Consider the following 24,024-nt stretch of genomic DNA (forward strand, 5'->3'; position numbering starts at 1 on the left):
AAGCACCATTCTAGACCAGCATCTATCAACCTCGGAAACTTTAGAATGGATTTCAATTTCCAGAAATCCCTGTAGGCCAGTGCTGGTCAACCTTACCAACTTGGAAGATGTATGGACTTCAATTCCCAGAATTCCCAAGGCTGGGGGTGGGGAGATTCTGGGAGTTGCAGTCCACACATTTTCAAGTTGTCCTAGTTGATCAATGCTGATCTAGACAACCAGGTTTAGACAACCCGAAGCAAGATCCCATCTCCTTTGAGGATGGGGATTTTTCTAGACTCAGCACCTATAGGAGATGCTCAGATACAAATTAACAGAGTTGGAAGGGACCTTGTAGTCATCTAGTCCAACCCCCGCCCAAGCGGACCCTACACCATTCCAGACAAGTGGCTGTCCAGTCTCTTCTTGAAAGCTTCCAGTGATGAAACTCCCACAACTTCTGGAGGCAACTTCTGCTCCATAGGTTGATTGTTCTTGGTGTCAGAAAATTCCTCCTTATTTCTGGGCTGAATCTCTCCTTGTTCAGTTTCCATCCATTATTCCTTGTCTGGCCTTCGGGTGCCTTGGAAAATAGCTTGACCCCCTCCTCTCTGTGGCAGCCCCTCAAATACTGGAAGATTGCTCTTCCTTGGTCCATCTCTTCCCTAGACTAGCCATGCCCAGTTCCTGCAACTGTTCATCATATGTTTTAGCCTCCCTAATCATCCTGGTTGCTCTTCTCCACATTCTTGTCTAGAGTCTCAACATCTTTTTGATAGTGTGTGTTCAAGAAGTGTGTTCTGCCATCTCACGACTCATCATCTAAATTGATGCTCCAGAATCAATCAATCAAACGTTTTGAGTCAATAAATGTTAGTTTAGAGGTCACAAGGGTGTTTTGGGCATCCCTAATTCACAAAATAATTTCCTCCAGGAATTTTGCTGCAGCCTTGGGGCTACTTGGCCTTTCCTATCCAAGCTATGATCAGCCTGAACTTAATTGCAGGTTATTGTTTTTGCTTGCCTCCAAGTTTACGCTGGGGTGGAGCAGAGCTGGCACCTCGAGCTGTTACCGCAGCTGTGAGCTCTCTGTGTAACCGAAGCCTTTGGTTGGGTAATAATATTCTGTTGCAGAGTTTCTTCCTCTAATTTCTAAACGGCATGCCCTGACATCTTTGTGAGCCGCTGAAGAATGACAAGCATGGAGCAATAAATAAAATAATGAAAGGTTCTCCCGAGTCTAAAATATCCACCTGCCACAAGGAAGGACTACCTGTGGTCATAAACTGTTCTTCTTTCTCTGCAGTTCGTGGGATCCCAACTCTGCTCTCCATGGTTAGGTGCTTTTGGAGGCCTCAATTCAAACAGCATAGGAGCTGGAAGGGACCTTGGAGATCTTCTAGTCCAACCCCCTGCTCAAATAGGGGAACCTATACCATTTCCAGACAAGTGTCTGTCTGATCTCTTCTTAAAAACCTTCAGCGATGAAGCACCCACAAGTTCTGAAGACAAACTCTTCCACTGGTTAACTGTTCTCATTGTCAGGAAATTTCTCCTTTGTTCTAGGTGGGATCTCTCCTTGGTTAGTTTCCACCCATTGTGTCGTGTCCCACTCCTCCGCTGACGGCCGGGTCAGGGAAATCCGAATCAGGCTTGCCTCTGCAGCTCTGCCCAAAGTCCTAGCAAAGTCCTCAGAGCAGGCAGGAGACCAGAAAGTGACTTCAGCAAGATAAGTTCGACTTTGCCTGACTCAGAGACTGCCATAAAGCAGATCCTTTATATAGGCCATGGGGTGTGGCTCCATGACTCAGCACTCATTAAGGCCTGCCCCTCCCTTCCTTCTGTTGCCTCCGCCTATCCAGTCTTCTGATGCGAGGGTCACTCCAATCAGCAGCTGTTGGAAATAAACTTTCCTCAGGCTCACATGCTGTGGAGGAGGGGGAGGGGTCTACTGCTCCGTTTGCCTGGACATGGAGCCAGGGCTGGGGCCGGGGGGTGCTCCCTCCTCTTCAGCTTGTCTGGGCATGGAGCCATGGCTGGGACCGGGAGGCATACATTCCTCCGTGTTCGGGAGCAGATAAGAAGGCCCCGGCTGCTGTGAGAGTGGGCAAGACACAACACATTGCTTCTTATCCTGCCTTCAGGTGCTTTGAAGAATAGCTTGACTCCCTCTTCTTTGTGGCAGCCCCTCAAATATTGGAATTCTGTTATGCCACCCCTCGTCCTCCTTTTCTTTAGACTAGCCACACCCAATTCCTCCAACGGTTGTTCATATACAAGCTCAGATGCAGCTCATGCAGTTAGCCTGTTGCTTCTTTTCTGCTTTCAGTAGCAAAGCAGAGCATTTGGCTTCCCCCTTGACTTTGCCTGTCCAAAGGTCGCAAAAGGGGAACGTGTGACCTCGGGAACACAGCAACGGTTGTAAGTATGAACCAGTTGCCAAGCGTCTGAATTTGGATCACGTGAACCATGGGGATGCCACAAAGGTCATAACTGTGAAAAACGGTCTTCAGTCGCTTGCTTTCGTGCTGTTATAACTTTGAAGCGCCAACTAAATGTTGTAAGTTAAAACATTACTACCTTTAATGCTCACCTCGGGAGACTGGGGGAGGCATTCTATAAACAAGGGAGCAAGGATATCTGGATGATCCATTTTCAGAATCTTTTTTTTTTCTTTGCTTGGAAAGATGGTTTAATGGTGGACAGGAATCACACGGCTTGCTTTCCTGAGTAGAAAAGGTGATCACATGTTTCAAGGTGTTGGGTTAAGAACCAGAGAGGAAATTTTCAGAATCTTTTTAATATATATTTTTATTTATACATTTTTCTTTAACATACATAAGTATTTAATAGACTGTATTGTCTGGGTCATTTTACATATACATAATAATAGTAATAATAATAATAATAATATTCCTTACTTGTATATAATAGTATTCTTCCAACTTCTAATTTCTACGTTTGTTATCTAACCACTGGTAAAACAAATCCCAAGTTAAAAAATATTCTGTGTCTTCTTTATCCTTTATCTTTAATGTTAGCCTATCCATTTCCGCACACTCTAATATTTTTTTTATATTTTCATCTGAAGGAGTTTCCTCGTTTTTCCAATGTTGTGCAAATACAATTCTCGCTGCCATCAAGACATGTAGTATTAAATATACACTCCCTTTATTATGTTTTTTTTTCTGGCAAAATACCTAACAAAAATATTTCTGGCTTTAAATCTATACGTTGCTTTATCATTTTCTCTAACCACGTATGTATTTTCATCCAATTTTTTTTTTTTTTTTGGTCTTTGGACAAGTCCACCACATATGGTAGTACGATCCCATTTTCAGAAACTTGAGTTCCCAATCATGGAATCAATATTCCACGTTGAGGGGTGTGTGCTGAAGAATGCCACTGATCTGGCATCTGGCATACCTGAAGTTCAGTCCCAGTGGTGCAGGGGTTACCTTCAGAACAGTTGGGTCGATGTAGGTAAAAATCATGGTTTAAAAAGGCTCTCTGACTGCTCGCATTAATATAGCTCAGGGGTCGGCAACCTTAAACACTCAAAGAGCCATTTGGACCCGTTTCCCACAGAAAAGAAAACACCGGGAGCCACAAAACCCTTCCCGTGCCTGACTATTTCTTGACCGCCAACAAAACTAGCAGTTGTAGTTGAATTAAACGTTCTGTTTTCTTCTGAAACTTTTCTTTTCTTGGATTTATCCATGGTTGGCCTACCGGGGATTGAAAAGCTCAATAAATTGCATCCTGGCGGGTGTCACACATTGGCGGTTGTGACGCCAATTTTTTTTGAGCAACAGGGAGCTGCAACAGAGGGGTGAAAGAGCCACACAAGGCTCCAGAGCCGCAGGTTGCTGACCCCTGATATAGCTGATACAGCACCCAGGTCGGGCTTGAGCAGGCTTAGGTAAAGGTAAAGGTTCCCCTCGCACTTACATGCTAGTCGTTGCCGACTCTAGGGGGCGGTGCTCATCTCTGTTTCAAAGCCGAAGAGCCAGCGCTGTCCGAAGATGTCTCCATGGTCATGTGGCCGGCATGACTCAATGCCACAGGCACATGGAACGCTGTTACCTTCCCACCAGAGGTGGTCCCTATTTTTTCTACTTGCATTTTTACGTGCTTTCAAAACTGCTAGGTTGGCAGAAGCTGGGAAAAGTAACGGGAGCTCACCCCGTTACACGGCAGCACTAGGGATTCAAACCGCCGAACTGCCGACCTTTCGATCAACAAGCTCAGCTGTCTTAGCCCCTGAGCCACCGCGTCCCTGAGCAGGCTTAATAAGAAGCAAAATTCAACTATGGGGACAGTAGGAAGCAACCTTTTTGATAAGATGGAGCAGACAGACAAAGGGCCCTTTGAGTCGGGAGGGACTCAAGCATGATCCTCTGGCTTATTTCCCACCAGGCAGTGACATCGCACACCGGCTGCAGTGTGCATCTATCACAAACCTTGTCTGCTGAAGCTGCACCATCTCTAGTTAAAAAATAATAATAATCCATACATTGCATCATCAAATGTTACTCTAAGACCTACCTCCCAGTTTGCCACTGGCTAGCATGCAAAACAACATCCTTTCCAAAGAGGGAACGTCTCACATTTCAAAGAGTTTTCCTTCAACAATTAAACAAGCAAGATGCTATTGGTGGCATTCAAACAACCATTGAATACTGGACTGCCACGATGCTCACTCCCCTTTTATTGCCAGGGAGGCAGACAATGTTTATGTAGGCTTTCTCCTCCAGGACTCAAACCCGTGTAGTGGCAAAATTCTGTTTTTGCTGCAATGTCCACAAGAAAAAAAAAATTGGTTACAGAATTATAGCTGTCAACTTGTGACCATTTTTGTGGGGAAATCGCTAACAAGTTTTGGAAAATTATATTTACTCACATATGTGTCGGCTCTCCACTCATGTAAACTAGGGAGTGACCCTAACTGTTTGAGAACATATGTTTTTTTAAATAGGGATGTTATTATCCACTATTAATCTCAGCACTGTTTTTTAATTTTATTGTAAACAGTGATGTCTATTGCTGGTTTATGACCGTAATAAAGTTATATTCTATTCGCGCTACCCCTTTCTTATTTTCTAAGTGTGCCTGCTTGTTTTATTCTTCTTCCCCAAGCATGTATATAGCAGCAATCGCCATAAATGAAAACAACAGCAAAACAACACATTTATAAAACGCTCTACGAAAAATTAAGTAAACCAGGAATGTTTAATACATCCTGTCAACCGAGGCCTAGATTTATTTTTTTTTAATTCAATTGTAATGAGCTTATGAACAATTTGAGAAACTCTTGATTATTGCCAAGACCTTTGAAAAATATTTGGGAACTTGCCTCGAGGACTTTATAACTTTCTCACTCCACGTTTGAGCAGGGAACACCAACAGTTAAGGATTAAGAAGTTTTAAAAGGAGCACTTGCAGCTTTGGCAGCTCCATAAATAAAATGGCATGAAATATTATAGCAAACATCTATAAACACAGCCTGGAATGTTAAAAATGCAATATGCTTCCTGGTTTAAAAATCTGATTACAGCTGGGGGGGGGAAAAAATCCTCCGATGGAAACTCCCATGTACTGAAAACGAGGTTCAATCTACGTTCAATGCACATCAGTTCTTACAATGTTGAATTAAGTTATGATCTATAGCAGTGATGGTGAACCTTTTCTGGACCAAATGCCTGAAGCATAAGCACGCACCTGAACCCCAAAAATGCAATGCGCATGCGGCTCAACCTGCACCCCACCCCGTGCACGTGTGCGTGCCCCTGCATGCCCCCCACGAATGCGCACATGCTCCCCACATCAGTCCTGCCCCCCGAGCATGCATGGCAGAGACCCAAAGACCAGCTGACCTGGCGGGAGGCATGCTCACATGCGCAGTAGAACTGAACTGGGGTGACGGCTCACATGCTCAGAGAGGGCCCTAGGATATAGTGACCAGATGCCCCACTTTTGGCGGGACAGTCCCGCTTTTTAATAATTTGTTCCGCGTCCCGCTGCAATTCCAAAAAGTCCCGATTTTTGTTTTGTTTCACTCCCATTCTGAAAATGGGAGGTGGCAACGCAACAGGAGGAGGCGGAGAAGGGGGAGTGGCGGAGAAGAGGGCGCGAGAGGGAGGAGAGACGCCGCTTGACTTCACCCGAGAGGAAGAGAAGAGCAGAGAGGAGAGCCGAGGAGAGCCGAGCCTGCCTGGAAGAGCGGAGAAGCAGCAGCCGGTCCTCCTCCTTCAGGCAGGTGGCAAGACTCAGCACGCATGCGCAGCCCCCACCCGCTTTCCCATGGTGTCCCGCTTTCCCATGGCTGAAATCTGGTCACTTTACCCTAGGAGAGGGCGTGCCATAGGTTCGCCATCATGGACCTATCGACAAAAGAAGCATATTCTCCTTGACTCAGAATGTTCTCTATGAATGGAAACGATAAGCAAAAACCGAGAGCCATTTTTTTGACCTTCAGAAATAATAAAATGGGGCAAAATACTGAGGAAACGTCGAACCAAAGAAAAACATTTGATGTAAATGTTATTGGGCTTGCAGGAAGTCTCTTTTCCCCTCGGGGTGCAAAACGCATCTCACATGACATGGCTGCTTTGCCTTCAAGATGCTCTCTCTATCCAATCCAATTTCTGATGAGACCGTGGCACGCAATTATGTTTCAATGTGTGTAGTAGGCTCAGTAGGAACACATGAAAAGGTATTTTCACCAGTGTCGACCAGTCCGGGGACGTCATGTTCCACATAAATTGCATTTCGCTGCTCCCTAATTTAATTGCAAGAGTCAAACCTCTGGCAGGGACAAAATGTTCCAGATTGTCTTGCACAAAGCCCGAATAAAAACAGGCAATATACTGTGAAGGGGCCACTACACAATCAAGCCTAGAGAAGCCAGTTCTCATCTTGTGGATTTCCACCGAAAGGTGACCTCACTTTTACACCTCAATCAGATCATTCCAAAAAGCCCCAAGTCCAGGGGTAAAATGCTCCCGGTTCAGACCGGATTGCCCGATCTGGTAGCAATGGTGGCAGGTGGTTCGGAGAACCGGTAGCAAAAATCCCCCTCCCCCAACACATGCCCAGCTGAGCCATGCGATTATCAGAGTTTTTTAAAAAAAACTTTTAAAGGCATTTTTTTCTTTCGGGTGAAAAAATGCTTTTAAAAGTAAAAAAAAACCTCTGATGATCGCGCGGCTCAGCTGGGATCGTCAGAGGAGGCTTTTAAAAGCATTTTTTTTTACAACCTCTTCGGCCGGCTTCAAACAGTCACTAAATAAACTGTTGTAAGTCAAGGACCATCACTACTTCTATGGAAGAGCAACCAAGATGATTAGGGGACTGGAGGCTAAAACATATAAAGAACGGTTGTTGGAATTGGGTATGTCTAGTTCAGGGGTGAAATGCTCCAAAGTCTGCTACCGGTTCGCTTTGCTACCCGTTTGCTGCATGCGTGCATGTGCGGTGCGTGCTAAATGCATGCTGTGCGTACATGCGCATTACAAGCACTACCATGCAGTGCTGAAAAAGCAGGCTTAAGAAGCCTTTTCTAAGGTAAGTAGAACAGCAAGGGGGGGGTTAAAACAGCTGCGCTGCGCGATTTAGATTCGCTAGAAAGCAGGATATAAGCGAATATAAATTGCACGGCACAGCTGATTGCTGGAAAAATTGGTTCATCTGAACCGGTAGCATTTTTTTTTACTATTGGTTCACCTGAACCAGTAGCTTTTATTACTACTGGTTTCGGAGAACCGGTCCGAACCAGCAGCATTTCACCCCTGGTCTAGTTTAATGAAAGGAAGGACTAGGGATGACATGATAGCAGTGTTCAAATATCTCAGGGGCTGCCACAAAGAAGAGGGAGTCAAGCTATTCTCCAAAGCAGCTGAGGGCAGATTAATCAAGGAGAGAAGCAACTTAGAACTAAGGAGAAATTTCCTGACAGTTAGAACAATTAATCAGTGGAACAACCTGCCTCCAGAAATTGTTCAATGCTCCAACACTGGAAGTTTTTAAGAAGATGTTGGATAACCATTTGTCTGAAGTGGTGTAGGGTTCCTGCCTAAGCAGGAGGTTGGACTAGAAGACCTTCAAGGTCCCTTCCAACTCTGTTATTTTATTCTATTCCTATTCTATTCCTCTCAATTACTTTCAAGCCATCAGCCTGGGCATTCCAAAGGGTCGATTTTCTGTCTCTGCTACCATACCAACTATCCACCCACCTACCCTTAAGAGTCATTCCATTTTTACTCACATGATGGTAATTATTACTAAATCACCATCTCTAGCCACCAATTAGCATGCACATATTTTACACAAACCCGTGCCTTTTATTCCTTCAGTGTGTCAGGGGCCACCCTATCTACATGCTCCGCTAATCTATGATTCAGCAGTGTAACAAATTCAGTACAACCCACAGAGAATATTTTATACTCTTGAGATGCATTACAGAGCTATTGTACATGCGTTGCTCGGCTATGCTTATGTTGCGGGTTAGTCAAACTTTTATGAAGAATGCCTCTTTTGTCCTCGACATCGGAAAGGAGGCTTAACAGCTGCCTCAATTCAGATGAGTAATTTACTGATGGAATAAGCAGTAACTTTTCTTTTTAAAAATGGAAGCCAGCAAATTAACAACAAACAAACATATTATCTAAACCTCTGGGAAAGTCAAAGAGAAAAGGGCAGCCCTGATTTCATTTGAAAGATTGAATGGGCAATTTTCATCACAGCTTCCAATGTCATTTGTAAAATAAATTTGAAAAAGAAAAGCCACCTCTCTCAAAACCGTGGGTGGGTTTACACGTTTTACTAAGCCAGTGGGTCCTAACATGGCAACTTCCAGATGCAGAATGGAATAGAATGAATGAGCTGGAAGGAATCTTGGAGGTCTTCTAGTCCAGTGGTCACCAACGGGTGGTCTCTAGACCACTGGTGATCCATGAGAAAATTTTGGTGGTCCACAGAAAAATTATTTGCATTTTTTATATTGCACTAAATACTATTTGCAAAACTGCAGAAAAAACAATGGCTGCCAACCTGCCTTCCATTGAGGACCTGTATACTGCACGAATCAAAAAGAGGGCTGTGAAAATATTTACAGACCTCTTACATCCTAGACATAAACCGTTTCAGCTCCTACCCTCAAAATGACGCTATAGAGGACTGCACACCAGAACAACTAGACACAAGAAAAGTTTCTTCCCGAACGCCATCACTCTGCTAAACAAATAATTCCCTCAACACTGTCAAACTATTTACTAGGTCTGCACTACTATTAATCTTCTCATCGTTCCCATCACCCATCTCCTCCCACTTATGACTGTATGACTGTAACTTCGTTGGTTGTATCCTTACAATTTATATTGATATTGTTTCCTGATTGCTTATTTGTACCCTATGACTATCATTAAGTGTTGTACCTTATGATTCTTGACAAATGTATATTTTCTTTTATGTACACTGAGAGCATATGCACCAAGACAAATTCCTTGTGTGTCCAATCACACTTAGCCAATAAAAAATTCTATTCTGTTCTGTTCTGTTCTATTCTATTTATCTTTTTAAAGATTCATATTAGTGGTCCGCAGGATTTACAATTATGAATTTAGTGGTCCCTGAGGTCCAAAAGGTTGGTGACCCCTGCTCTAATCCACCCCCCTGCTCAAGCAGTAGAACCTATACCATTGCAGATAAGTGACGGTCTAATCTCTTCTTAAAAACATCCAGTGATGGAGCGCCCATGGTTTCTGGAGGCAATGTGTGGCCTTCAACTCCCAGAATTCTGTGCTGATGCTGGCTGTGGAATTCTGGGGGTTGAAGTCCACACATCCGAAAATTGCTTTGGTTGAGAAACAAGTGTACTAAGCCATAATGAGTTCAGCCTGGGCTTCATTATGACTCCTAAATCATGGTTAGGGCTTTGTATGACATGTGCATCTACCCACTGCAACTTATACAAACAAGGGTTAAAACCAGGGGTGAAATCTACTTACCTTCCCTACCGGTTCGGAAGTGCATGCGCCGCATCATCAAGTGCGCGCACGGACCCTTTGCACATGCACAGAAGGTAAAAAAAGATTACTTCCCGGTTAAAACCTGGTTAAAACCAGGAAGTAACGACGACTGGGTGGATGGGCGGCGCCTCGCACTGACATTGCTACCGGTTCTCCGAACCACCCACCACCATCGCTACCAATTCGTCTGAACCTGTAGCATTTCACCCCTGGTTAAAATGAACCATAAATCTCTACAGTGCCTCTCTCAGGGGTAGATCCCCCTATCGTCACTGCCTTTGAGAATGAAGTCCGCAGTTTCTGGTTAAGGCCACCTTTGCTAGTAAGTCAAATTGAGAAGGATGGAGTTCTACGAGCGTAAATCAAGCCAAAATACTTAGAAGACATTCCAAAATCAAACCTGAAAAAAAGGCAACAGGGGAAAATAAAACCCACCGTATCTACTGTAGGAAGTTAGCACCCAACCCTCTCCTAGGAAAATGAGATATTTTAGGAAATATTAAGAAGGCAGAATATTTCCCTTAAAAGGGAGGGAGAAACTCAACCCCACCCCCCAAACTTTTGTCAATGGGCCCTTAAGATCTGGGCCAGTCTATTCTACATCACATCTACCTCCTTCAGGCAGAGCCATAATCGGAATTGCCCAAAGCCCTTTCATTACATCATCACCCAGTAAGAATCAACTAAGCCTGGGACTCAAACGACAACCTACAAAGTTACCCCTGCATGGCCCCATGGGAGTCTGATAACCAATCAGAGCACAAGCTCAAATTCAAAGCCCAACAGAGGGTATAAATCTCTCTCTCTCTCTCTCTGTCCCTCCCTCCCTCCCTCTCACCCATGTGCCTTTTTGCTCAGGACCACGTGGTCCTGTCCAGCATTAAACTATCTTTCCAAGCAGTCTCCATGTTTCCAGCATCTTTCTCCCCACTTGGAACTAAACCCAGATGGACATTTCTTCCAACGCTACTCTTGCCAAGAAAATAATATGGGCACAGCCATAACGTTTAGATGACTCTGGGTACCAGATGGTGACATCCTCAGGTTAAAAGGTTTTCCTTTAATTGCCGGCTGGCTAAGATCGGCAGAACTTTCATGAGCAGATCTGGGAATCAGGAGATCGCTCAAGCGGAGCCGGAAGGAGCCCCTCCCCCTATCCCCTCCATCACTAAATGGTACCTGCCTGCCTTCTGTTGGTTGGCAAGACAAAAAAAGCTCAGAAATAAAGGGCACAAAAGCTCCTATAAATAGATCATTATAGAAAAGCTAATGAAGCCATCTTGAAAGAATTCCAACAAATTTGTCCCCTCTGTTGGAGAACTCTTTTATGGGATTAAAGCTGAGCTATCCTTTTGTTCTTCTGTGTCACTTTTCCCGGGTCCACTCGGGAGTATGTGTTTGATTTCTTGGCCAAGATAGATGGAGGAATATATTGGACTGTGTTTTAAGATACTTTTATTTTGTTTTTGTTCCTTGCTAGCTGGTCAGAGTCAAGGAAGGAAGGAAGGAAGGAAGGAAAAATGGCCACAAGTCACTTTTTTCAGGGCTGTTGTAACTTCAAATGGTCACTAAATGAACTGTTGTTAAGTCAAGGACTACCTGCATTAGGGCTATCCAAAGTTTTAGATTCAGTTTTGAATAGAGGTTTTGGAAAATGGGGAATGCAAGCCTAAGACATCTGCTTCCAAGGCCCCCCATGATTCTGTAAAGAAGTGGCTGTTTCAGTGAGTTGCAAAAGTTTCGTTTATTAATTCATTAAATTTATTAAATTTATATGCTGTCCATCTCACTGTCACAGATAGATGCCATGCTTGTTCTCCCTCATATTCCAAGCATTCTGAACGAAATTTGAGGCACTGAACAGATCTAGAAATGATTAACGCTAATGTCTGTATCAGAACATATCTAATTATATTTTTTTCCCAAGGAACATTTACAATGAACAAATAGATACTGTAATAACCGAGTTTGGAAAAAAAAACAGGCTCAAAAAAAGCAATGAAAAGACTCAGAAAAGCAACGAAGAAAGACAAGGGAGCATATTGTCTCTATGTCCACTTAATGTATACAAATGCAAGACTGGATGCAAGATTAGACAATAGGGCAGTTGGAATGAAAATTGGAAGTTGAACCCCTTAACAATTTGAGATACGCAGATGATGGCATTTTGTCGTCTGAAAATAATGTCGTCTGTTTTTGCGCAAAATTGGAAAGCAGAGAAAATACTCCTGGAAGGAGAAATTATTAGAAAAATCTTAAGACTGTGCAGAAATGAACAGATTAACTTTGATGATTAAAAAAAGAGAGGATTCAGTCTATTTTAAGATATGGGATAAATTTTATCATTGGTTAGAAGAAAGGTATAGATGAGCAATGGATAATTATGTAAGAAAATGATGATAATATATTGGTGGAAAAATGGCAATATTTTATATTGGAGTGAAGAAAGAAGAAACAACAAAAGATGGAGCCAGGAAGAAAATACCGAGACGTCACATAGAAGGAAATACTGATGTTTTAAATGTATATTTGTCTATAAAATATTTTTTTTTAAAAAAACAAACTATTTGAGATACGCAGATGATGGCATTTGTCATCTGAAAATAATGTCGTCTGTTTTTGCGCAAAATTGGAAAGCAGAGAAAATACTCCTGGAAGGAGAAATTATTAGAAAAATCTTAAGACTGTGCAGAAATGAACAGATTAACTTTGATGATTAAAAAAAGAGAGGATTCAGTCTATTTTAAGATATGGGATAAATTTTATCATTGGTTAGAAGAAAGGTATAGATGAGCAATGGATAATTATGTAAGAAAATGATAATAATGTATCAGTGGAAAAATGGCAATAGTTTAAAATTGAAGTGAAGAAAGAAGAAACAACAAAAGATGGAGCCAGGAAGAAAATACCGAGACATCACATGGAAGGAATTACTGATGTTTTAAATGTATATTTGTCTATAAAATATTTTTTTTTAAAAAAACAAACTATTTGAGATACGCAGATGATGGCATTTTGTCGTCTGAAAATAATGTCGTCTGTTTTTGCGCAAAATTGGAAAGCAGAGAAAATACTCCTGGAAGGAGAAATTATTAGAAAAATCTTAAAACTGTGCAGAAATGAACAGATTAACTTTGATGATTAAAGAAAGAGAAGATTCAGACTATTTTAAGATACGGGATAAATTTTATCATTGGTTAGAAGAAAAGTATAGATGAGCAATGGATAATTATGTAAGAAAATGATGATAATATATTGGTGGAAAAATGGCAATATTTTATATTGGAGTGAAGAAAGAAGAAACAACAAAAGATGGAGCCAGGAAGAAAATACCGAGACGTCACATAGAAGGAAATACTGATGTTTTAAATGTATGATTGTCTATAAAAGAATTTTTTAAAAACAAACAAACAGAGATATGCAGATGATGGCATTTTGTTGTCTGAAAATAAAGAGGACTAAGAAAAGCCCGTGATGAAAGTTTTTTTTTTTTAAACTAGATTAATGATACACATTAAGGAGCCCAAAGTAGCATCAACCATAAATGAAATGAACTCTGGGTTGACCATAAAGACAAAAAGATGACATGTAATTGAGCTCAAGAACAGTTAAAGATAGTGTTCTATTCTCAAGGAATAAAGACACAATTAAATTTATGGAGGATAGCAATGAAAACCTGAGACCAGATTCAAAGAAGCAAGTCTTTCCAGTGATAGTGGCCAATGTTTAAAATTAAACTTTGAGAGAAAAAGAGGGAAGACAGATCTGGGATCTGGAGGTGGTTACTAATAGTATCACGGACTGCAAGAAGAACCAACAAGTTTGTCTTACTAGGACCAAAAATAAAAACGGTCTATTTTCCTAACCTGAAAGACCAGGTCAGGGAACAGCTCATTACGGTCTGCAAATCTAGCTATGCGGTCAGGAAAAGCACTTGATGGCACATAATAAATCTATCAGTAAAACTCCCCTAAGACAATCATCAAAAAGGACAATGAAGAAAATAAAACAGTAAGAGAGATGGGGGAGGGGAGGTATAAAAACGGAAAGAAGACCACTAAGAAACATTGGTTAAAAAGAGAATATATTTATATGTTGTATGTTATGCGTTTGTCATATTGTGTCATAATAAAATATTAATTTTTTTTAAAAAAGACAATAATCAGCAACAGATATTTCACAGGCCTTGAACATATAATAAAAATTATGAACAACTAGGGGAAAAAAGTCATGCTTGACAAGATTAAAGAAAGCAAAAGATGAAAAGGGCAAATGATAAACTAACGGAAGGCATCAAGATGACTGGAATATCCTATAGGCAGGGAGTTAAAGTTAAAACGTTAACGTTAATAAGAGTTAAAGTTGAGGGCATTTATTCATATATGTAGTCCTCAGGCCTGGGTCTGATTCAATGCACTTTAATTGACTTGTCTGATATGCAAATACAGGTCCTTTTATTTTATAACACAAGTCTTTCCTTATCTAAGCATCAGATGAAGATTATTAGGCCATGTCTTACTTGTTAGCATCTTAAAGAGTGGAGGAAAACACTTCCTTTAGATACCAGAGATAACTGTTGTCAGTTCTGCTTAAGAAGAAACATTACCAGTTTGCAAACTCTTACTAAGTAGTTGTGTTGGTTGAGACACATTGTGCTGTACAGGTTAGGGTCTCAGGCCAAGAAGAATAAGGGTCTTCAAGATTTTGACTTTGAACCAATTATTATTTGTCAGCCTGTTGTTAGTTGTCATGTTCGATCCATTGTGACCCCATGGACAACGTTCCTCCAGGCTTTCCTGTCCTCTACCATCCTCTGGAGTCCATTGAAGCTCACGCCTACTGCTTCAGTGACTCCATCCAGCCACCTCATTCTCTGCCGTCCCTTTCTTCTTCTTTTGCCCTCCATCTTTCCCAGCATTAGGCTCTTCTCCAGTGAGCCCTTCCTTCTCATTAGGTGGCCAAAGTATTTGAGTTTCATCTTCAGGATCTGGCCTTCTAAAGAGCAGTCAGGGTTGATCTCAGGGTCAACCCAGGGTTGAGGTATGCATAATCAATATCAAAAAAGTAGACAGAAACCCAAGTTTGAATGGCAGGTTTCTCCTGGCAGAGGTTTAATTTTAATAACTTTCCCCCCTGCAGATATGGAGGGGGGGCAATTAAAATAGCTGTTCCCAATCTAGCTGCTCCCCAGAGGTACAGACTTCAACTCCCAGAATTCCCAGTCAACCATACTGGCTGGGGAATTCTGAGAGTTGATGTTCACATAGCTTCACGTTGCAAAAAAAACATCCAGGAAAGCAAAACCTTGATGTTAATGCACATGAACCTAGCCCTCACCAAGGGGCAAATAGGATCTCTTGAACAAGTCCAGAAATATTTTATAAGAAGAGTCCTCCACTCCTCTGTAAACAGCAAAATACCTTATACCTCCAGACTTAAAATCCTGGGATTAGAAAACTTAGAATTCCGCCGACTCAGACATGACCTGTGTTTAACACACAGAATCATCTATTGCAATGTCCTTCCTGTTAAAGACTACTTCAGCTTCAATCGCAATAAGACAAGGGCAAACAATAGATTCAAACTTAATGTTAACCGCTTCAATCTTGATTGCAGAAAATATGACTTTTGTAACAGAGTTGTTAACGCTTGGAACCCACTACCTGACTCTGTGGTCTCTTCTCAAAACTTCCAAAAGCTTTAACCAAAAACTGTCTACCATTGACCTCACCCCATTCCTAAGAGGACCATAAGGGGTGTGCATAAGTGCACAAAAGTGCCTACCATTCCTGTCCTATTGTTTTTCTTTCATTATATGTGTTTATATATAATGTTGTGACAAAATAAATAAAATAAATAAATAAATAAATCTAAAAACCAATGGAGAAGAGAAATCACCTATCCAGCTCCGGATAAGAATATGATGAAGCAACACCTTGCTAAGGATTTTAAAGCAACAGAAGCTGCTGTCTTCTGCAGCCCCTTATCGCTCAGCCAGCCAACTCCATCACCTTCCAAGCAACCAGTCTCAGTGAAAGAAGAGAAGTGAATTCCCAGAGGGACTTGCTGAAAAAGTAAACACGCTGGAGAGGAATGGGCTGCTACCCCCTGGGAACAGGACCGCCCCCAATTCGCTGGGGGGAATTCCTTTGGTCTCTAGCATCCCCTCACACATGCTACCTTTTCAAGAATATTTGAGAAATCCAAGCCCATGCACAATGAGCACAGAAATTTGTTGCAGCGCTGAGCAAGCAGGGCTGCCAACTCAACTTTGCTCTGCGTTATGGAGAGAATTCCCGGAGAATGGGAAACTTTTAACCCGGGGTCCCTCCCAAGAGGATAGAGTAAGTTAATATACAGATGTAGATCTAAATTTGTTTATTTATTAGATGTATTTGCCACCCTTCTCGAAATAATCCACTCAAGAGGAAAAGTTGGCAGGAAAATCCAGTCATCAACCTTTGTTCGGATAAGGCTACAGACCTCCCCCTCTTCATGCATCCTCCTCCAAGGATCGCATTTACACAACCAGCTACGCCACGGCTTGTTTAACTGTGGTTTGCAGAGCAAACCCGCTGGAGGCACCTCCCACATGGTATTTATCGTGCAGGAACCGTCCCGGCTGGGTTTACACAGCCAAATGTCTCGGTGGTAAATTCTACAGGGGTTTAGCACACTGTGCGAATCCAGTTACGGGGCGCCTGGGCCTTTCACTCTCAGGTCTGCCTGGCGGATTGCAGTTTTTTAACGCCATTAGATTTAATAAAGGAGAATATTTGTAGCTCAGGGTTGTCATGAAGGGTCTTTGTTGCTCTCTGAGCTTGCCTGTTTTCTTGCAGTGCTAGTAGCCCTGATGATGTTACCTAGTTTGGGTAAATGTCGATGGAGATTCTATCATCCAGGTAATAGTTGTCCCAAAGGTACTTTTTCTGGAGCTAACTGGGCCTTGCTTGTTTTTTCCTTGACGGCCTTTCGCTTCTCATCCAAGAAGCTTCTTCAGCTCTGACTGGATGGTGGGGACTGGAAGGATTTCTATTCCTTGCAGACCGCTGGTTTTCCGAGTCCTTGTCCTCTGGGCCAGGGGTCATCAACCTTTCGGACCTCAGGGACCACTAAATTCATCATTTTAAATCCCGCAGATCACGAATATGAATTTTTTTTAAAAAAAATACAAATAGTATTTAGTGCAATATAAAAATGCAAATTATTTTTCTGTGGAGCACCAAAATTTTCTCGTGGACCACCGATTGGTGGTCCACGATAAACTGGATCACTTGGATGAGAAGGGAAACGTCTTCAAAGAAAAACCAGAAAGTCCGGTTGATTCATAGGGATGGTGGAGGGGGAAGGAAGCATCTCTGGGAACTAGCTTGGGGTAACCAAACGCCTGCAAGAAAACAGGCAAGTTCAGAGAGCAAAAAGGAAACACACACACACCCCAATTAGATTTCCTCCGCGCAGTCTCTGCCTTACCTGACTAGCTTTATGGAACTGCTTCTTCAAGCCCGCCACCGACATGCTCCCACCTCGGGACGTAGCAGCAACAACAGCAGCAGCAGCAGCAGAGGCGGCGTAAGTCCCAAGTCTCCGGTCCCCCACTCTCAAAAACAGAGCAGGGCCGCTCCCGGGCCGAGCTCAGTCCCCGCGACAGCGACTCCGCGAAAGGGATCCCCTCGCTCGGCGTCGCTAGCCAGCACTCCAGCTGGGGCCAGCTGGCTGCAAACACCGCCTTCCCAGCTCCGAACCCGCCAGCCCATTGGCCCGCCACGACTGCTATGCAAATTCCAAGGTGGGCTTCTCGGCCGCCTATTGGCTCATCGGCGCAAGCTATGCAAAATAAAGAAATAAATAAATAAATGAAAGCGCTCCGGGACGCCCACGTTCTGTTATCGCTTGGAGACGGCGCGGGGGGCGGGGGGGGGGGAGAGCGGGGAAGCTGCACGTGGGAAAGGGGAGACGGGGACTCGCGAACGTGTGAACGCGTGCACGCCTTACCTCCGCGTGCAAGAGCGTGGGTGGCGTTCCCGTAGCCTCTCCTATTGTTCTTCTTCTTCTTCTTATATATATATATATATACCTCCTAATATTTACTCATATATATGTTTATATAATATATAATCTTTTTGTATGATACTTATATATATATTGTTGTGACAAAATAAATAAATAAATAAATAAATAAATAAATAAATAAATATTTTGACGGAGAAAAAGGGGAGATCGTGGAGCTAAGCTAACAATTGTTAGGAACAGCTTAGCAAACAGCTAAGCCACCAATGCTTCAGGTTCGACTCGGCTGGTTCAATGCCCGTGCCAAAGGGCTACGGACTGATACCTGGTCTGTTTTGCATATAAATCGCAGTTTTATAGTTTATCGTAAACTATAGTTTATTGATCGAGGCAGAATTCCCACCGCGCGTTTACCAGTTCATGGAGTCTTGTGTACTGTAGTTCCTTTTCATGATGGCATAGATAGAATGAATCGTAGCCATGCATTGTCTCCGGCTCACAAAAATACTGAATTCTGCAAGCCTTACCTGGTATCTCTTGGCTACATTGGATTGTGCATATTAACTAACATCTGGATTATAATCTTGTCTATGGAGATTTTCAGTCATCCAGGTCATGGTTGTCCCAAAGGTGCTTTCATGTTTATACTTATATCTGTTATCTAATGCATGCTTGACTGACTGATTGACTGACTAAATAAATAAATAAATAAATAAATAATAAAACAAAACAAAACTGGACTTTTGGGTTTTTCTTTGAAGACATTTCGGATGTCGTCTTCTTCAGCTTCTTGGGTGAGAAGCGAAACGTCCTCAAAGAAAAAGAAGAAAATCCAAATTGCCTCTTGAAAAAGCACCTTTGGGATTGTTGCTTGAACTGTCAGGATTTCTCCTGCTTTAATCCTTCCATTGAATTAGTTCTAATCTAATCTGCTCATCTCCATTTCAGGCAGGTCCATTCAATTACTTAAAAACCTTAAGGCTTTTAAATAAAAAGCAGTAAGCTGCAGTAGATAATAAGCATCCATGGATGGTATGGAAATTCGTGTAACAGCTGAAAAAACAAACCGCCATTTTTATTTTTATTTTTTGCCAGCAGAGTTTTAACAGAGAGGGAAATAACCTCTCTATCACAATTTCTGCTGCCAAGTCTTATGTGTGCCTCTAGGTCAGGAAAAGACTACCGTAAATTAAATAAACATGTTCTTGAAGTATGCATAGGTTTTCAACTGCAAAACCCACTAGAACTGCAGAAAAAATAATTGCTACCAACCTGCCTTCCATTGAGGACTGTATACTGCACGAATCAAGAAGAGGGCCGTGAAAATATTTACAGATCCCTCACATCCAGGACATAAACTGTTTCAACTCCTACCCTCAAAACAATGCTATAGAGCACTGCACACCAGAACAACTAGACACAAGAACAGTTTTTTCCTGAAGGCCATCACTCTGCTAAACAAATAATTCCCTCAACACTGTCAAACTATTTACTGAACCTGCACTACTATTAATCTTCTCATAGTTCCCATCACTAATCTCTTTCCACTTATGACTGTATGACTGTAACTTTGTTGCTGGCAATCCTTATGATTTATATTGATATATTGACCATCAATTGTGTTGTAAATGTTGTACCTTGATGAACGTATCTTTTCTTTTATGTACACTGAGAGCATGTGCACCAAGACAAATTCCTTGTGTGTCCAATCACACTTGGCCAATAAAAAAATTCTATTCTAACCGTGGAGTGAATGCTCCCACCATGTGCATTGGGCTACAGAAATCTGTGCCAAAGTCATCTTTGCAAGGAAGCGATGCTGATAGAAATACGACCTTTGCAGCATCCCCATGATCGTGTGAAAAGAATTCAGATGCTTGGCAGCTGGTTCATATTTATGACCGTTGCTGTGTCCCAAGATCACATGATCCCCTTTTGCGACCTCACAAGTGTGTGTTTAGTATTGTAAGAGGTGGTAGTATGGGAGGGTTTCTCCTAAAGTCCACCACCATTTCTACGGTTTTGATTGTGTTCAGTTCCAGATTCTTCTGGTCGCACCATGAGGCTAGTTGTTCAATCTCCCATCTGTATGCGGATTCATCACTGTCTCGAATGAGACCGATCACTGATCAAGGTTCAAACACATATCACCAATAAAATCCTATACAAACAATTTAAAATAAGAGGATGAGATACAATATAATTTAATACATAAATATGTAAAATCGAATAAAATGACATAAAATTATATTTCGGTGTCACCTTTACAATCTACTCCAATCAGTCCCACCTATGCAGATCTCAACTGAATCATTTTATTTAAGTACTGTGCTGTGTTAATGTTATTTTCAGGTTCTGGCCGCACATAAAGTAAATTGTTTTGATATGGGGATCCCAATGGGTCATCCGTTTGGAATATGGACCGAGGTACCTGTCTCTCACCCCCTTATACAAGTGACAGTCAAATAGGATGTGAGCCAGGTCTTCTACCTCTGCTGCTCCGCAAATGCAGAGACGCTCATTGTAGGGTATAGAATGGAATCTTCCCATATCTGACCATTGTGTCAAGCTGTTCGAATCTCAGTAAATATCTCCCTAAGATGTTTTGGCAGTTGTAACTTCAAATAGCTGTCTACTTGAAAAGTACGTTTGTATTTGCTCAGCCATTTCAAGTTACCCACCTTACTAAGGAAAGCTATAGCAATTTTGTGCTTCTCTTGTTTGACTGAGAAGGGCCGAGATCAGTGGTGGGATTCAGCCGGTTCGCACTTATTCAGAAGAACGGGTTGTTTAACTTTCTAAGCAGTTCGGAGAACCGGTTGTTGGAAGAAATCTTATTGCCCTGCTTACAGAAACTCCCTCTCTGGTTAACCCTTATTACATCGTAACAGCTAAGGCGAAGCTCCCATTGACGTGACATTGAGTTGGGCATGCCCTCACGGTCACATGACCACTGAGCCATGCCTACCCAGCTGGTCATTAGGGCAGAGAACCGGTTGTTAAATTATTTGAATCCTACCACTGGCTGAGATGCTACTTGCTTTCAGAGAAACTTGGAAGGAACTTTCAAGAATGGCATCTGGGAACCATCGGATAAATCTTTTGGTGAGGCAACAGGAAAGGTATGATGACTCATAGATGTTAAATAGGGAGCCGAGCCACAAAAACGTTTGGTTAACAGAGGTCCATAAAAAGAATTTTTTTAAGAAGCAAACATTTGAGGCAGAATAGGATTATTAACCAAAATTATATAGGTATTAGTGAGCTAACTTTCTTTAAATATGCCCATAATGAACCTTTGGTGTTTATGCACAAATTCACTCCGCTTCTGAACAAGACACGCTGCTTAAAAGAAATTTATAAGGTGGTAAGGTCCAGCAAAACCAAGAGTGAAATAGGAATTGAGGGAAATACTTGGAAAATCTGAAATTTTCTTCCAGTATACCAGAGAATAGTATTAGGGCAATGAGTTTATATACCACCAATTAGAATAAAAAAGAATGAGTAACCGGTACTTGCTTTTGACATTAATATTGTTAGCATGACATTTAATGGACATAGTCTTTGACAAAAAATAATCATAAAAACGGAGTCATTGACAGACCTTGTAGCTGGTTCCTCAAATGTAAATTCCTTAATTTTAATGAAATCACATTCTGCAGCCTAATTTTAGCCAAGTTATGCCTCGTGGCCCAACCATTTTGAATTATGTATTTTTTCTACATTTTTATCCTGGCTTTCCTCTAGAAGCTAAAGGCAGTAAATACGGTTCCTTCATCCTGTTTTTTCCCCTTATGACAGCCTTTTCAAGTAGAACAGGGGTGTCCAACTTGGTTTCATTGAGGGCTGCATCAGGGTTGGGTTTGACCTCAGGGGGTGGAGTGGGCGTGGCCAGGGCGGGCATTGGCAGCTCGACGTCACTCATGTTGGGGGTACCTGTGGCTGCCTGAGGGCTCTGCCAGAGAAAATGGCTCCCGAGCTCCGTTTTCAGCTGTGATGGCCTCCTGCAACCCTCTGCCAGGCACATGTGTCCCTCCCGAGCTCTGTTTTCGCTGGCAGAGGCACCACAGGCTGGTCCTTTGCTGTTTCCAGGGCCAAATCTAAACTCCCCGGGGGCCGGATATGGTCTCCAGGCCTTGAGTTTGACACCCCTGAAGTAGAACAAGTTAACTGCTACGTCAGGGGTGTCAAACTCACGTTGTCACAGCTGCGTCATGTGACGTATCGGGATTTTTTCCCCCTTCACTAAACTGGGCGTGGGCATGGCCAGCGCGTGATGCATTTGGCCTTCGGGCTGGGAGTTTGGCAGCTCTGTGCTATGTAATACTCATATGCCACTTTAAGCCATGACTTATTAAGGAAGTGATGATTGGGTTTGCAAAACTCCCTCTGACTTAGTGGGTTGTAAAGACCCTTACCATATTTTCATGTGTCCATGTCTGTGTGTACTCTGTTACTAGTTTTCTTGTATTTGTTGACAAATAAAATAAATAAATAAATATTTCAGTTCTTGAATATCTTTGGATTCTACCATGTACTTCTCAGTCCTAACCCGGTACTTCAACTGCTACATCAAACTAAGTTCCTGCCACAAAAACACAATCGATTTGTTTATGGCTTAGCATATGATGTGACCCAACCCTACAGCCAGTTTCATCTAGTGCAGTGGTAGTCAACCTGGTCCCTACCGCCCACTAGTGGGCGTTCCAGCTTTCATGGTGGGCGGTAAGGGGTTTTGTCCGATACTGAAGCACTTACCTTTTTTTTTTAATTTAATTGACTTTTTAAAAAAATTTCATAGCATTATTTAAAAACATTTTCATTAGGTTTTCATAAAATTCCCCGTGACAATTTAAATTTCTGAAAATATACTATTTGTATCACCCGCACATAAGTTTAGTTCACATTACCTAAGTAAAACTATAGTGCGACCGCAAACAAAAGAACCTCGTCCCAGAATAGCTCGCGCATCTCCCCCCATACCACCCAGCTGCAACAGAAAAGCAGAGGTGGTAGCCGGCGCCACCCTCCCCCAACCCAATCCACGATGCGTGAGAGGCATGCACAGACGACGATACACGGCGCATTACTGTGGAACCGGTGGGCAGTTAGAAAATTTTACTACTAACAGAGATAAAAAAGTGGGCGGTAGGTATAAAAAGGTTGACTACCCCTGATCTAGTGGTTTAGGCACCTGGCTAGAAACTGGAGACTCTGAGTTATAGTCCCACTTTAGAAGTGAAAGCCAATTGGATGGCTTTGAGCCAAACTCTCTTAGCCCAACACATCTCACAAGGTAGTTGTTGTGGGGAAGATAGGAGGAAGACGAAATTTTAGGTATGTTAAGACACTTCGTGTTATTTATCAAATTAAAGGCAGGAAATAAAGAAAAAAACAAAGGAAAAATGTAGTTTGTAATTCATTGCTTATAGCAAGGATCTCCAACATTGGTCCCTTTAAGACTTGTGGACTTCAACTCCCAGAGCAAAGCAAAGCTGGCTGAGGAACTCTGGAAGTTGAAGTCCAAAGTCTTAAAGGGACCAAAGTTGGAGACCCCTGGTTTATAGCATATTATAACATGGGAATCAGATCATGTCTTAGTGTGATATGCGCCCTTAGCTGTATTAAAATAGACCATGGTCCTAACTAGTCAGTTTTCTAGATCAGACATATTTGGAATTTTTTAAAAAAAATATGCATTGGATGGCAAGCTTCATCTTTTTTTTACACTATTTTATTCTTTTCTTTTAATTGTGATTCTGGTTGTGGACTCCAGATGGCAGTGACTTTCTATAATTATTACTTTAGAGACAGATTCTCAACTTTCTGGATCCTCAACAGGATATTGAATAAAACGCTAGTTCTGTGTGGCACACCAAAAATTACTAATCATATATACACATTTTTAAATGTGTCAGACATGGTTTCAGGGGCTGTTATATAATTTTATTAAGTTATATTTTTATTTTTTATTTTTTTATTTATTTTTATTTGTCAAGCACAACAG

The 24,024-nt window shown here is 42.0% G+C and overlaps 1 protein-coding gene across 1 annotated transcript in view; it reads right to left on the reverse strand.

Annotated features, from left to right (window-relative positions):
• The window catches only part of SH3GL3 (SH3 domain containing GRB2 like 3, endophilin A3), a 42,816-nt gene extending 25,099 nt beyond the window's left edge, over positions 1-17,717 (reverse strand). The window contains exon 1 of the mRNA XM_058155768.1: positions 17,481-17,717. Coding sequence (XP_058011751.1) covers positions 17,481-17,525 — 45 coding nt within the window. The 5' untranslated portion in view covers positions 17,526-17,717. The remainder of the gene's footprint in view (positions 1-17,480) is intronic.
• Positions 17,718-24,024: the final 6,307 nt, after the last annotated feature.

The sequence above is a fragment of the Ahaetulla prasina genome, chromosome 13 (genome assembly GCF_028640845.1).
Source record: "Ahaetulla prasina isolate Xishuangbanna chromosome 13, ASM2864084v1, whole genome shotgun sequence".
NCBI classification, from domain to species: domain Eukaryota; kingdom Metazoa; phylum Chordata; class Lepidosauria; order Squamata; family Colubridae; genus Ahaetulla; species Ahaetulla prasina.